This window comes from Asterias amurensis, chromosome 1 (assembly GCF_032118995.1).
Source record: "Asterias amurensis chromosome 1, ASM3211899v1".
Classification (NCBI taxonomy): Eukaryota; Metazoa; Echinodermata; class Asteroidea; order Forcipulatida; family Asteriidae; genus Asterias; species Asterias amurensis.
In genome coordinates this window covers 34,789,360-34,804,978 of record NC_092648.1, presented here as the reverse complement: position 1 = coordinate 34,804,978, position 15,619 = coordinate 34,789,360, and the positions used below count along the sequence as shown (strand labels likewise).

Sequence of the window (15,619 nt, the reverse complement as noted above, 5' to 3'; positions counted from 1 at the left end):
TGTGATATTTGGAAATAAAAAAAACAAACAAAACAAACAAACAAACAAACAAACAAACTTGACGTGTTGTAGCCTACTAGTGGTTAATGGTGCGTTCGATTAACTTCCCTTGGTTGACACCGGTCTGCCACCGATACGTTCGAATAGCTTTGACATCATTCCAGGGGCTCACCCGGCTCAGCCCCGATGGCCCTGCTTGTGGAGTGGGTCACTTGGGGGTGGGCTGGCCCCAGGTGCATGACGTCACCACGAGGTGGGTGATCGTTCGCTTAGCTCTTGTCAGGGGCTCAGCGAGGTGAGCACCGCGGGGTCGACATGGGTATCTGCGTTGTGACATCGCACTGTTCTTATAAACCTTCCATGTTATAGACAATGCATTATTGAAATGTCTGGAATTGAATTGAATCAGTTTCAATAGAGGATTTTCAGTTAAGATCAATCATAGCTCTTTGTGAAATCGAGTGCTGGTCATGACACTTGTAGGTCCGCCATGTGTCGTGTTTGCCCGGTGTTTCTGGCAGTGGCTCCCTTATGCACTGCAGCACCTTGTAAATTCTTAAATTGGTTATATAATAATAATGTTGTTAAAACCTTTCTTAAAATACTTCTATTTGTTCAAGTGCATTGAGTACCTTGACATGATCATTCCTATTTAAAGCCTTGTACCCGTGTGGCCCAATTTCATAGAGCTGCTAAGCACAAACATTCTTCCTAGATAATTCAGGATTCCAACCAAATTTCTATGTGTTGCATTATCCTGAAAATCACGTGGAAATTTGGTTGGTAATCCTTTTTTAATCAAGGAAGAAATGTCATGCTTAGCAAACGTTTTGCTTAGCAACTCTATGCAATTGGGCCATTGGTGAACCTGAATGACGATTTGGCTCCACTCTTCTCGAGTCTTGTCTTTTTCCAAATCCAGTCCGTTTTGTCATTAATCCAGAATCACCTTGGGGCATCCTCGCTATTGGTAGAATGTGTGTTGTATAACACTATACTAAACTAATGCAGTAAAATTCTCACATTATTTCTGTAGCTACCTGAAGACCTGTATTGTCCAGTTCAATTCCAGCAGTGACGCTCTAGTTGAGTGTTTGTACAAGAAAGCTGATGGGAAAACAGAAGTGAACATGATGGATATGTTTAACATGGTTTCACTGGACAGCATCAGTAAGGTACATTTATATGTTATGTTGAAAAGCACTCCGCACTAATGGCGTCGATGTCGGACAATCCACCACATTTTTGACCACTGCATCATCAGTGCAGGGGGAACTCAACTGTCACTGCGTGGCGCTGGTAGTTTTGCAGACCTCTTAACTATTTTTATTTGGCAAATTGTTAAAGTCACCTGGAAATATATACATAAGAGTACATGTATATGCCTATGAACAATAAAACCATTGTTTTAGTAATTGTTTGTCACGATTTTTATGTTAAAAAATAGATAAAGTTGTTTGGGGGCTGACTCCGCCTACCCCTTTTGTGACGTCAATCGAGGCAGACTTTGCCTTCAACGCGTAGAGTGAACACACGTGCATGTACGGTCCAAGTCGTGAGTTTGTACGTTTCGAAAAAAGTTTTTTATTGCATTTTTCCGGCAATGCCGACCAGGTGTATTGCTGCTGGAGTGCAGCAAAACAACTAAGATGGGGTCAGGTTGCATGTGTTTCCTAGATCCCAACTATAGGCGGTTGTGCAGACCCACAAGAGCAAAAGTGGTCCGGTCCGACGTCTTTTTCAGCGCTGTGCAGCGAACAATTCGAGCCGTCGTGCTTAGAATCCGGAATACACCAAACATTTGACAAACTTATTCTAAAACCTGACGCCATCCCAACAACTTTTCCAGCTAGTGGGAAATCATAGAAGGTACCTGAAAGACGTGACAAACATATAGGAGCATATGCCAAACGTGAAAAATTCGGGTAAGTTAGAACTTTGAGGGCATGTTTTTAGCTTGCGATTCACCGTGCAGGGCAATCCGAGTGGACCGTCCGCACAGCAGTCGTAGCGCGTGCAGTCTACTCGTGACCGTCGTTCGTATGCATCATACCGATCAGGTACCCAGAAGTAGTGTACGGGGCCAAACGACACATGTTCTCTTCAAATATCGCGCCTCGATTGACGTCACGAACAGCGCCCTCTCGGGCCGGGGCCTACTCTTAAATTGTTAATAAAATGATAACTAATTTTTAAGAACCTTGGTTAACTGTTTATTCACATTCCACTCATCAAAACACATATCTTAATGACAAAAGCTTTACTTTGAAAAAATACCACTTCCAGATGACTTTAAAGACTTTTTCCTAAACTTTCATGAGGACTCAAAACTGAACTTGACCTTGAAGTCTCTCTTTAGATTTCAAACGTTTTGTGGTATCTGTGTTAAAAACATGTTCTTGTTCATGTTCAATACAAACACATTCGTTCTTACATTTATTCAGTTCCATTTATAACAACTGTGTTCCTTCAAATAAATCATTATAACGATTTTTACTGATTGAAGACAAGCATTATCTGATTGTTTATATATATTTATATTTGATTTATTAAGGAAATCAATTTGTTTGTTCATTCAAAAGTCAGATGATTATTTTATTGTTTTACCATATACAAACTACCAGTAAAGTATGTGAGCACAAAATGAACCCTAAATTCCCACCATATCCCAACCAATAGTTGAAATTACACATAAGATTTCTGTCTATTTTAAACTATGTTTATATTTTCCTGTGTTATTCTTCTGTAGGTTGCTTTCGGAAAGGATATGAATGTATTTTCTGATGAAAAATCTTCATTCTGCACAGATATTCAATTTCTGTTGAATGGTGGTGTATTACTACTCCGAAATCCACTAATTTGGGTAAGTTTACCTCTTGATATAGCTGGGTTGTTGTTTTTATTTTATGTCACTTTTAATATCCGTTAAGAGCACATTTTGGTAAATGTCAAAGACCCAATATTGTGCCTAAATAGGTTTTAGGCCTGAAAACTTGTCATATTAGGGTGAGAAATTACTTCTCTTTCTAAACTACGTTAATTCAGAGGGAGCCGTTTCTCACAATGTTTTGTACTATCAACAGCTCTCCATTTCTCATTAACAAGTACATTTTTATGCTAACAGTTATTCCGAGCAATTACCGATAGTGTCCAGTGCCTTTAAGCAAGACTTGCTGCCTATTAGGCAAATTAAACATGTTTCCGGTTATATGCCATTTTAATATAAGGTCGGTAGGTCGGAAAGTGTTTATCGTGTTCATAGCAAAGCGTCGAGTCGAACGCCTCTTGTTTTTTGTACGTAAATTTATATTTGGTGTATAGGCCTGCTTCTTTTTCCTACTTCTTCTCAGCGTCCATTGTCTGCAAATTAGACTTTGTAATAATATTGAGATGTACTTTGATAGACATGGGTTCAATACTAGAAATGCTGATTCTCTTAAAGGAACACGTTGCCATGCCTTGGATCGAACGAGTTCAAGGAAACTGCCCTACCAGCTATTAGAGGGATGAGGCTACCAGTGGGCTCACATCTCCTCTAAATCATCCGTCAGTTTTTACGCACCCTAAGTTATCGTCTTTTGTTATCAGTCTTTTTGTCTTGTCGACACCTTAACTTCACCTTATTTTTTATGCACTTTGCCTGTGACGTCACTTCTGCACCATCCCAGTATAGCTATAGGTAGCTGACTAAGGATTCCACCATTGAAGATTGAAGTTGTTCTATAAAAAGTTGGACGAGTTGGTCAAAAATTTGACTCCCATAAATGGCCGACCGTGTAAGTCGACATTGTACTTTACTTCTGCAACATCTTTCTATCCATATGCATTCTGTTTTAGAAACAGTTAAAGAACGCTTTTCAAAGACAAACTCGACCGATCCAAGGCAACTTTTTTAGGGAGAACAACTTAAAACAACTTAAAAGTTGTTCTCCCCATAAGCCTAACATGGAATGTTTTAAGCAACCTTTCAATTATTCTGGCGCTGCTATATGGAATATGGAATAAGTTACTTACTGAGGCCCAAAATGCATCGTCTATTGGTAGTTATAACAATATGTATAAACAAATCAATTTGTAAGTATATTTTAATCCTCATGTTGTTCTTCTGGGTTTTTTTTTATTTTATGTAAAATCTTTTAACTCTGTCTGTTTGTGTTTTCCTTCTTTTTTTTTTACTGACACGGGACCATAACGTAATACAGCTCTGGTGATGATTTGTGTATCCTGTGTAAAGATATTTAATACATTAGGTTTCTAAACGTTAATAATTTTAAATCCTTGAAAATCAGCATCGAACCAACGACAATAGACATTGGGTTGCTTTTTGTGGATATTACATTAATATAGGTATTTGTTTTTTATTGTGTAAGTGACATTGTGTGACCTCTACTTCCGGTCAAGAAGTGCCTTGTAGTCTAAAACTGGCATATTTTCAAGATGAAACTTCCTTCGTTGTCTTCTCTCCGTTGGGTGATAACTTATTGGCTAGAATAGTAAATAAAGTTTGCTTGTGGTTAATTACTTGACATGACATTTAAGTTTTACTTTCTGAGAGTCCTTGTCTCCTCAACCAGCTTGGCTTTCATATAAATGGGGAAGTTTGTATTGAGGATGTTTGTATAGCCTTGCTCAAGGCAGTCGCATTATTCGCTCCGAAAAGACGCAGCTGTAAACCCACCCGCCGTATACCCTGTGCATGGTGTGTGCGATCACACCGAATGACCCACCCGTATACACACTGTCACATCGCACGAATACTGTTCACACAAGTCATCGCACTCGTACACCACTAACCGCATGCGGAGGCCGTCAGGCCGACAGCTTTGTCGGGTCTGTATCTTCCCGTTTTAATGTGTTGTATTGAAAAAATTCCAATAGTGGACGAAATTGGGGGGCTCTAGGATATGCTAGTATGCAGCTCATGAATATGTATATCGTTCGTCAGACCTATCAGACAACACAGGATGTGAGGCAAATGAATTATTCATTTTGACGTCCAATCACGCACTTCCCTTATCACGACCTTTGGACCCTATCATGCGTCCGTGGTGGTGGTGTGTGAGGTAAACATGTCTCGTCTTTCGCGGGCATTATGGTAATGAGCTGACCGTGGGAACTCTTCGCTTATTATAGTAATGAGGTCAGTGGCTTCAACACAGATCCTACAAGGCTGTCGGCCTGACGGCCTCCGCATGCGGATAGTGTACGGGGGCATCGTGTCGTGCGATGTTACGCACAGTGAATACGGGTGGGTTTTACGCACAGTGAATACGGGTGGGTTTTTATACAGCGGCGGTCTTTTTTCGAAATGATTAATTCGACTGCCTTGAGCAAGGCTAATGTTTGTATTGTGTATGACCAATTTATTTATAGTCTGTGATTTAATTTGTATTTCAGCTAAGTCCTTTTAGAGACCATATTAAATTACGAAGAGAGGGGAGAGCTGCTGCCAAGAGAATGCGGGAGATGGGACGACAGTGCATTATGGGCCAGATGGAAGCGCTTAAACGAGGCGAGAAACTGGACAACAACATCCTGAGTCATATTCTGCAGTCTGCAGCGCCAGATAGTGACAGCAATGACCTGGAGTTGATGATCGATCATTTTGTGACATTTTTCATGGCAGGCAAGATATTTTTTTATTAGATGGAAATTTGAATCAGGGATAAAGAATATTTATTTTAGTTTTACCCATAATACACTGATGTGTAATAGCACTGTATACGTAGGTATTTTCCGAAGCTTTTTTTTTGGGCGGGGAGGGGGAAGCACAGGCATATTACTCGTTGGGGTTCGAACCAGTGACCTTTGCAATTTTAGAGCATTGTTTCACCAACTAGACCACCGAGATTGCCCGGTAGATATTTTTACTGGGTATATGCGGACGTCCAGCCTTTTTTCTCACACAGTTTAAGTCTTAAAGGAACACGTTGCCTTGGTCGAGTTGGTCTTTGAAAAGCGTTTTGTGACCGTTTATTATAAAATGCATATGGTTAGAAAGATGATGTAAAAGTAGAATACAATGATCCACACAAATATGCCTCGAAATTGCGTGGTTTTCTTTTTACCTCGTCCAATATCACGGTCGGCCAATTATGGCAGTCAAAATTTTGACTCCCATAAATGGCCGACCGTGATAGTTCGCGACGTAAAAAGAAAACCGTGCAATTTTGAGAGATACTTGTGTGGATCATTATATTCTACTTTTAAAACATCGTTCCAACCATATGCATTTCATAACAAACGGTTTCAAACGCTTTTTAATGACCAACTCGTCCGATCCAAGGCAACGTGTTCCTTTAATGTCATGTCTGCACTTTAAAGCCAATGTGTACGAATGGTAGTTGTCCAAGACCAGTTTCCCCACTTGGTGTATCCTAACATAAATTATGCACAAAATGCCTGAACCCTTTCTCATGCTTGAAGCCTTTCCCAGACTCAAATCATAAAAAACATCTCTCTCTATAAGACTACATTACTTCAAAGGGTGACGATCCTAAAAATGTTTTTTAGTATCAACAGCTCTCCATAGCTCTTATACTGAGTTTTTGTGTTCAGTATTTTGTTGGTGAAATTACCGAAGGTACCCCCCCCCCCCCTTTAAGAAACTAAAGACAGAAAACAGTGCAGTTCTTGAGTTGAATATTTGTAAATCGAATGCCAGTCAACATTCATGCGACAGATTTGATTGTTATAGGGAATTATTGAGTTGGTTACTAATGTCGTTTTCTCTTCTTCAATACAAGTGCAATCTTTCCGTACAATTATTTCTTATTTTTCATGAATAAGTAAACCACATTCAGGAGTGTTTTTGTAAGTTGCTGCCGCTTTTATTTTTATAGGTCAAGAGACGACAGCGTGTCTTATGGCATCTACATTGCTGGAGCTTTTGAGACATCCAGAAATAATGCATAAGTAAGTCACTTATCTTGTGATTAATTTTTTGGGGTGTATTGTCGTTTTATAAGCCAGGTTAACTTGTTTTTATTTTTTATATTTTTTATGGTTGGGTATTTGTTTGAGGGTTTTTGTGTTCTTGTCTGTTTTAGGTTGTTTGGATAGTTTTCTTTGTGGGTTTTGTTTGTTGTGTGTGTGTTTTTCTTTTACTTTTTTTATGCCATTAAACAACAGGGCAAAGTCTGGTATTTAACTTCGTTAATGTTTTAATTTATTTTTTTTATATTTAATAAGTAAATAAACCAAAATAAAAGTTTGGGATAGGCAAATTGGCCTTTAAAATGTTAGGCTGTCACACCAGTTACACACTCGCTGTCCTGTGGTTAACTCTACTTTTTTTCCCCTGCCGTCGATTTCACAAAACTCTTCCTAACTTAAGACTAATCTTAGGACTTATTTAGGACGAGTTCCAACCCTGCACTGTAGCATGCAGACCTTAAGATTAATCTTTCGCCCTAACTCGAGATAAGACTAGTCCTAACTCTTTGTGAAATCGACCTTTGTTTAAATATTTTGTTATAAGGATGAAGACTGAAGTTGATGCAGTGCTTGGCGATGATGGATATGTCAGCTTTGAAGACCTATCCAAACTGAAATACACAACCGCTGTAAGTTTGTATCAGTTTAAGGTATATTGAATAATGTACAAAGTAATGAGTGAGTGCTCCTTTCAAAACAGACCGTGTAAGTCTAGCCTTGACTCAAGGCTGTTGGCGTAGTGTGCCCCGGTCCGGTGCGGCACGATTCGACAGTCTTGATCGAGGCTAGTGTAAGTCTGGCAACGAAAAGGTCCCCATTCAGCTTCCGGGTGCCTCTGAGCCATCAGTCAAAACATTTGCCACCATGGTATTGTAGCTGCTATTGAAGGTTAAGGGAGGTCAAAGAAATTCACAATCTCTTACGTGATTTAAAAACAAAAAATGTCTCCTGACGATGACTAGAGCATAGAGCAAGCTAGTCAAATTGTTGTGACCATTAAGAACTCATTCGCTGTAGTGGGTTTAACAACCCTCTATCCACTAAAGCAATTAAGAAGTAGTCACGGCTGATTTCCTACAAGCAGGACAGTTCTTTTCAGAACTGAGAAGTCTCCTGATTTCCGAAAAAAGTCTATTCCGCGCAAAAAAAACATAATCTACCTATAGCAAGTAGATACACACATGATGTTAACACAAACCTTATTTATCGAGTACATGTATTCCCTAAAAAATGTGTCTGTGTGGTGTCGTAAGCAATGACCTCTAAATGGCTCTTTGCAAAATGCTTAATTGATGAAGTGATTTATTGGTTTCATTTACGGGAAATTAAAGTTGAAGTATGCAGCATTTTAACTGCCTTTTAATCCATTTGTGTTTTCCCAATTGGTTGAAAAAGGTATTGAAGGAAACTTTACGTTTCCATTCCCCTGTGCCATCTGTGGGGAGGGTGACACCGAAAGACGTGGTCTGGAACGGTATTAAAATCCCTGCTAATACACACATCATGGTGAGTTATTTAATTGTTCACTTTTTGATTTTTCTAATCCATCCCTCCCATATTTTACTTTCGTTGAATTCATCGCAAATGCCTATACTGGGCATGACCCCATTTACCTGACGTCATACTTTTTTGTTGCGCCATTTTGTGAGTCAATGTCACTAAGTGTAGTATAGCGGGAATGTTATCGCCACGGTGCGTGGCTACACATTTACCGCCGAGCGTGGCACAGTTGCCGCCTGCGAGGAAATCGCGCCAGGGCTCGACGCAATGCGCTTATATTTGGCAACAAATGAGTTTCCTTTGTCTTTTTCCTTTTTCCTTTTTCTTGATTCACTCATTACTCACCTTAAAAGTTTTTAAAACTGAATGACATAAATGAAAGACTATTTTATCACGTATTTTCATTTACTCCTCCAGGTTTCCATTATGAACCTGGCGAGACAGAAGGAGTATTTCGAAAACCCAGAAGAATTTATGCCAAGCCGATTCTTGGGTGGACACAAGTAAGACATGCCTTTAGTTTTTATTAGAAATATCCCTGTATATGCGATCAAGCTAAATCAATCGTTTCTCGGAAATATCAGGATACAGAAACAGTTTCTTTTAAATATAGAATGCCAAAATTTATCTTATTTCATATTGTCAACTTCCTCCTGATGAATAACACTAAAAAGGGGTCATAATTAGCATTGCAAGAAATGTGCCGAATTTTTTTCAGTTATAACAGTCGACTTCAAACTCTTTTTTTTTTCTCAGTTGTATTCTCTCGCATCGCTTGGTTTTCTGCTATCATAATTTTTGAAATCAATGTGATATCAACATGGCGTTTAAGCAGCATTAAAGCATTATGTTATGCTCTTTTCTGATATTTTGTTTAATAACCTGGGGTGATTTCACAAACTTTGGTTTCCACACTTTCAAAGAGTTTGCAATATAGAGCCAAACAACTAAAACTAGACATTAAGTGTTTGTGAACAAACACGAAGCTGTTCCGTGATGTTTTGCTTGGATTATGTGCTTCATTGCCCAAGGAATCTATAACTGAAAAAAAATTAAAACAAGTTGTGTAGCTCTTGATATTAGGTCACACTTCCCGGTTGACCCGCAAGTAAAGGTCAAAATGGGCCCACAGCTACCAAAGACTAATCTGAAATGCCAAGGAGTCTATAACTGAAAAAGTTAAAACAATCGGTTGTGAAGATCTTGATATATAGTCCCACTTCCGGTTGACCCAGAAGTAGAGGTCAACATAGGGTCACCGTTTTTCAAAGTTAATATTTATTGCCTTAGAGTCTATAACTGAAGTTTGAACATTGGCTTTGTACTTCTTGAGATATGGGCCCACTTCCGGTTGACCCGGAAGTAAAGGTCAAAATGGGGTCAAATGTGTTTCAAACTACTCTTGAATGCCCAAGGAGTCTATAACTGAAAACAAGTTTGAAAATCGGTTGTATATTTCTTGAGATATGGTCCCACTTCCGGTTGACCTGGAAGTAGAGATCAACTTGAGGTCACGGTTTGTCAAAAGTAATATTTTATGCCTAAGGAGTTTATAACTGAAAAAAGTTTAAAAATCTGTTGTGTAGTTCTTGAGATATGGTCCCACTTCCGGTCGACCCGGAAGTAGGGGTCGACTTGAGGTCACGGTTTTTCAAAATTAATTTTCAATCCCCAAAGAGTCTTTAGTTACAAACACTCTTAAAATCGGCTGTGTACTTCTTGAGATATGGTGCTGCAAAGATTTTCTAATTTAATATGCAAATGAGGGTCATGTCGTTAATTAGTTACAAGTTGACATTTTTCAAAAACAAATAAAAAGATGCCAACATCACGACATCATCGTCTTAGACTCTCCCCGGGATGCCTCAACCCATACAGGTCCGCAGTGTATTGCAAGAGCTATAGACAAGTTTAAACATCCTAATGAAAGTGACTGTACCCAGTTTATGAAGTACTACGTTGTACCCATGACGCCAAGATTCTAATTGATTAATTAGTTAATAGACGAACATTGATTGCTTTTATGGACTGAAACAAATCTTATTAGAATCAGTCTATTTTTCTACACATAATATGATATTTAGGAAACTAACAGATAAATTATTTTGAAGTTATTGTGTTTTTGACCAGTTCAAAGTGTAGATTTGAAGAGCCATTGTGTTTGTGCACAGACACAAAACGTGCATTACATGACGTCATGGTGACGTCGTCCAAAATGTTATGTCAGAAATCACCTTAACAGGACCTGACTAGTGTATAGCTGAAAAAAGTTTCAGGATCGGCGGTCTACTTTTTGAGATATGGTGTTAACTTGGTTTGCTAATTAAATATTCATAAGCTTAATTAAGGCTTTTTATTAACAATTTTAGCATTTTTTACGATAAGAATTAAGCTTATGTTCTAAGCTTCAATTTGGTATAATAAACTCACTCTTTCGTATTATGGTTTAGGAGATTAGGCTGCCACAAAAACGTGTACACACGCTATGGGATTTAGGGAGAAACAAAGAATAATAATAATAATAATAATAACTGGACATTAGGTGTTTGTGAACAAACACACAGCTGTTCCGTGTTATTTTGCTTGGATTAAGTGCTAAAATGACCAAGGAGTCTGTAACTGTAAAAAAAGTTTGAAAATCGGTTGTGTACAGGTTAAATTTGGGGCACGGTTGTTCTAATTTTATTTTTGATGCCTAAGGAGTCTAAAACGGTTGTGTAGTTCTTAAGATATGGTCCCACTTCCGGTTAACCCGGAAGTAAAGGTCAACATGGGGTCACGGCCAGCCAATGCGAATTTCCAATGTCAAAGGAGTAAATAACCAAAACAAAATTGAAAATCGTTTGTGTAGTTCTTAAGATATGGTCCCACTTCCGGTTGACCCGGAAGAAAAGGTCAACATGGGGGTCATGGTTTTCAAAGTTAATATTTAATGCCTAAGAAGTCTATAACTGAAAAAGTTAAAAAATCTGTTGTATAGTTCTTGAGAAATGATCCCACTTCCGGTTGACCCGGAAATAAAGGTCAACACAAGGTCACAGTTTTCAAAGTTAATATTTAATGTCTAAGTAGTCTACAACTGAAAAAAGTTTGAAAATAGGTTGTGTAGTTCTTGAGATATGGTCCCACTTCCGGTTTACCCGGAAGAAGAGGTCAAAATGGGGTCACGAACTTTCCTCAACAAAATTTAATGCCTAAGCAGTCTTTAACTGAAGAAAAAAGTAAATCGGTTGTGTAACTCTTGTGATATGGTCCCACTTCCGGTTGACCCGGAAGTAGAGGTCAAATCGGGGTCACGGTTACCCAATGCAAATCTATCATGCCTAAGGAGTATATTACTGAAAAAAACTTTGAATTCGGCCGTTCACTTCTTGAGATATAGTGCTGCAAAGAAAAACTCATTAAAGCTTCTAATTATCATAAATTATCACGTGATGACGTCACAGTTTTAAAATTGTGTTTTTCGTTCTAACAAATTTCATAAGGTACACGATGGTGTGTAACTTACCCCAATCCAATGCCTTTTACAAAAAAACCTATTAGAACGTACATTCGTTTTAACGAATACCCTGAACCATCGTAGGAATCCAATGTATGCCTATTGGTTGTGTACAAATCCAATGGAGTATGTCCAGAACACGGTTAGAAAAAAAAGAATACAATGGTCTAACATCAGGACAGCGTCGTAGACTCCCCTCAAGTCAGTCCTCAATGCAAACAGGTCCACACTGTATTGCACCTACCCATAGAGAAAGTGTACAGCCACATGAAAGCGACTGCACCCAGTTTAGTGACTACATCCAGCAGTACTACGTTGTACCCATGACGGCAAGATTTTAATTTATTCGTTAATGATAGACGTCCCTTGATTGGTTTTAATGGACGGAAACCATTATTTTTAGAATCAGTATATTTTTTGACACAAAATATCAAATTTAGAACACAAACAGATAAATGTTTCTGAAGTTATTTAGTTTTTGACCATTTAAATGTTGACATTTGAAGAGCCATTGTGTTTGTGCACAGACCCAAAACGTGCAATACATGACGTCATGGTGACGTCGTCCTGATTCTAAGGCCATGGAATAGTTATACAGTACCCAAAAAGTAAAAAATTGAGTAAAAAATTGCGATCGGACGAATAGTTTGTGAGATATGGCAGTCTAAAGACTGGCTAATTAAATATTCATGTCGTTATAACTTAGTTAATTAATTATTTAATTTATGCAAATTACATTTAATTGAAACTTCAAGACCTAAGCTTTAATATGATATAGGGTCTGACTCTTTTATACTAAGCCAAGTATGATTTTTGGCTATAACAAAATGCCCTGGTTAAACCTATGGGCTTTTGACGGAAACAAATAATAATAATAACTAGACATTAGGTGTTTGTGAACAAACACACAGCTGTTCCGTGTTATTTTGCTTGGATTAAGTGCTAAAATGACCAAGGAGTCTGTAACTGTAAACAAAAGTTTGAAAATCGGTTGTGTACAGGTTAAATTTGGGGCACGGTTGTTCTAATTTTATTTTTGATGCCTAAGGAGTCTAAAACGGTTGTGTAGTTCTTAAGATATCGTCCCACTTCCAGTTGACCCGGAAGTAAAGGTCAACATGGGGTCACGGCCAGCCAACGCGAATTTCCAATGTCAAAGGAGTTAATAACCAAAACAAAATTGAAAATCGTTTGTGTAAGTCTTAAAATATGGTCCCACTTTCGGTTGACCCGGAAGAAAAGGTCAACATGGGGGTCATGGTTTTCAAAGTTAATATTTAATGCCTAAGGAGACTATAACTGAAAAAGTTTAAAAATCGGTTGTATAGTTCTTGAGAAATGATCCCACTTCCGGTTGACCCGGAAATAAAGGTAAACACAAGGTCACAGTTTTCAAAGTTAATATTTAATATCTAAGTAGTCTACAACTGAAAGAAGTTTGAAAATCGGTTGTGTAGTTCTTGAGATATGGTCCCACTTCCGGTTGACTCGGAAGAAGAAGTCAAAATGGGGTCACGAATTTTCCCCAACAAAATTTAATGCCTAAGCAGTCTTTAACTGAAGAAAACAAATAAATCGGTTGTGTAACTCTTGAGATATGGTCCCACTTCCGGTTGACCCGGAAGTAGAGGTCAAATCGGAGTCACGGTTACCCAATGCAAATCTATCATGCTTAAGGAGTCTATTACTGAAAAAAACTTTGAATTCGGCCGCTCACTTCTTGAGATATAGTGCTGCAAAGAAAAACTCATTAAAGCTTCTAATTATCATAAATGATCACGTGGTGACGTCACAGTTTTAAAATTGTGTTTTTCGTACTAACAAATTTCATAAGGTACATGATGGTGTGTAACTTACCCCAATCCAATGCCTTTTACAAAAAACCTATTAGAACTTACATTCGTTTTAACGAATACCCTGAACCATCGTAGGATTCCAATATATGCCTATTGGTTGTGTACAAATCCAATGGAGTATGTCCAGAACACGGTTAGAAAAAAAAAAGAATACAATGGGCTAACATCAGGACAGCGTCGTAGACTCCCCTCAAGTAAGTCCTCAATGCAAACAGGTCCACACTGTATTGCAGTTTTTAAAATGGTTTATTCGTCCGAATAAAGCCATACGGCCATGATACATACATTTTATGCAGTAATTTACAGAAACTTTGTACAAAGTAAATAAAAACATAAACACTGAAAACTTTTTAGAAACTTAGGGTAAACCTAACATTCTACAAAACGAACAGTAAACTTAACATTCTTCAGAAAACAACTCAATTCAACAAAATTAATCGAAAGCACTAAAAACAGTAGTCAATAACCCTTCACCAAAAAGTTCATTGTTCGTGAGTTCACAACATTAATCAAAATCATTCCCTTCACCATTATGAGTTCTCAATTCGACAGTCGAATCCCATCACCAACAGTTCATTGTTCATGGGGTTTTGCAGCCCATTTCATAGAATAACTGGTAGTTATCCCATACTCCTAACCTGCTTATCCGTCGTTTCATCTCCATGTTACTCCAAGTGCAGACTTCTCGATATGATTCTGCGGGGATGTGTCTTTTGAAGTATTTCTTCAGTCTCTTTCTCTCCTCTGGGTTGTCCGTTTCGTCTCCGCTGATTGAGTCGGAGTTCACTGGTTCCCGGGTTTCTCTGTATGTGCTGTCCATTGCTTGTGTTTGTTCTTGTTGTTTTGAAGGTCCAGGCTGAGGTTGTAGTGGTTCTTTTGTACTGGAGGGTGCGTCAGGTTTGTTCTCCCTTTCGTTACGTCGTTTCTTTCTCTTGAGTCTCGGTGGTTGTGGCGGTTCCGGTTGTGTCTGTTTTTCTTCTTCGTCTTCCCCTGAAGATTGTTCAGAAAGTAATGGTGTCTTCTTGACTCGGTTAGCGTAGGTGTGCGGGCATAGTTGCGTCGTGTGTTCAGTTGATTTGCAGTTCGTGCAATCGGATGGCTGCGGGCAGTTCTTTCTCATGTGTCCATATTGTTGGCATGAGTTACACCTGATGTTGGGGCAGGTGGCGGCCTTGTGCCCCTCTTCTGAGCACTTTCTACACGTTTCTTTCTGTCCTGTGTACTTGACAACCAGTTGAAACCCGTTCACCGTGATGTACGATGGTATCTTTCTGTCTATCTCCATACGTAGGTGCCGGTTGCCGTTTTCCCAATTCCGATGTTGCTGCCAGTGTCCTCGACGGATGGCGTGAACCTCTCCGTACGAGGACATGACGGCAGCGACGCTGGTGTCTTTCATCTCAAAAGGTGCGTACATTACTGTTACGTAATGCAAGTTCTTGCCGGCAGGTGCTGTGTGTACGGTGTTTTCCCCGATCTTCAGCTCCGTTGTCATTAGTGTCTCTGTTCCTTCTGCGGTCTTTGTGGTAACGACCCATTTCTTATCGGCCACCTGCTGTACACACTGCACATCATCGGTCAGGGTGGTCTCTACCAAGTCGCATACCTCGTCATGGGTGGCTCTTTCGTTTAGCAAAAGTTCAACGCTGTGATTTCTCTGCATCTTGAACTCGTGTGCACTATCGGTTCTCACTCGAGTTATAGGGGTTTAAAGCCCTAAGCATGATCCTCAAGATGTTGAACGTTCTCCATACAGGTCCACTGAAACACCCATAGAGAAAGTGTACAGCCACTTGAAAGCGACTGCACCCAGTTAAGTGACTACATC

The 15,619-nt window shown here is 39.1% G+C and overlaps 1 protein-coding gene across 1 annotated transcript in view; it reads left to right on the top strand.

Moving 5' to 3' along the window:
- Nucleotides 1-15,619, top strand: part of LOC139938110 (cholesterol 24-hydroxylase-like) — a 63,102-nt gene that overhangs the window by 33,239 nt on the left and 14,244 nt on the right. The window contains exons 5-11 of the mRNA XM_071933490.1: nucleotides 1,037-1,175; nucleotides 2,750-2,863; nucleotides 5,398-5,626; nucleotides 6,843-6,915; nucleotides 7,481-7,565; nucleotides 8,332-8,442; nucleotides 8,854-8,939. Coding sequence (XP_071789591.1) covers nucleotides 1,037-1,175; nucleotides 2,750-2,863; nucleotides 5,398-5,626; nucleotides 6,843-6,915; nucleotides 7,481-7,565; nucleotides 8,332-8,442; nucleotides 8,854-8,939 — 837 coding nt within the window. The remainder of the gene's footprint in view (nucleotides 1-1,036; nucleotides 1,176-2,749; nucleotides 2,864-5,397; nucleotides 5,627-6,842; nucleotides 6,916-7,480; nucleotides 7,566-8,331; nucleotides 8,443-8,853; nucleotides 8,940-15,619) is intronic.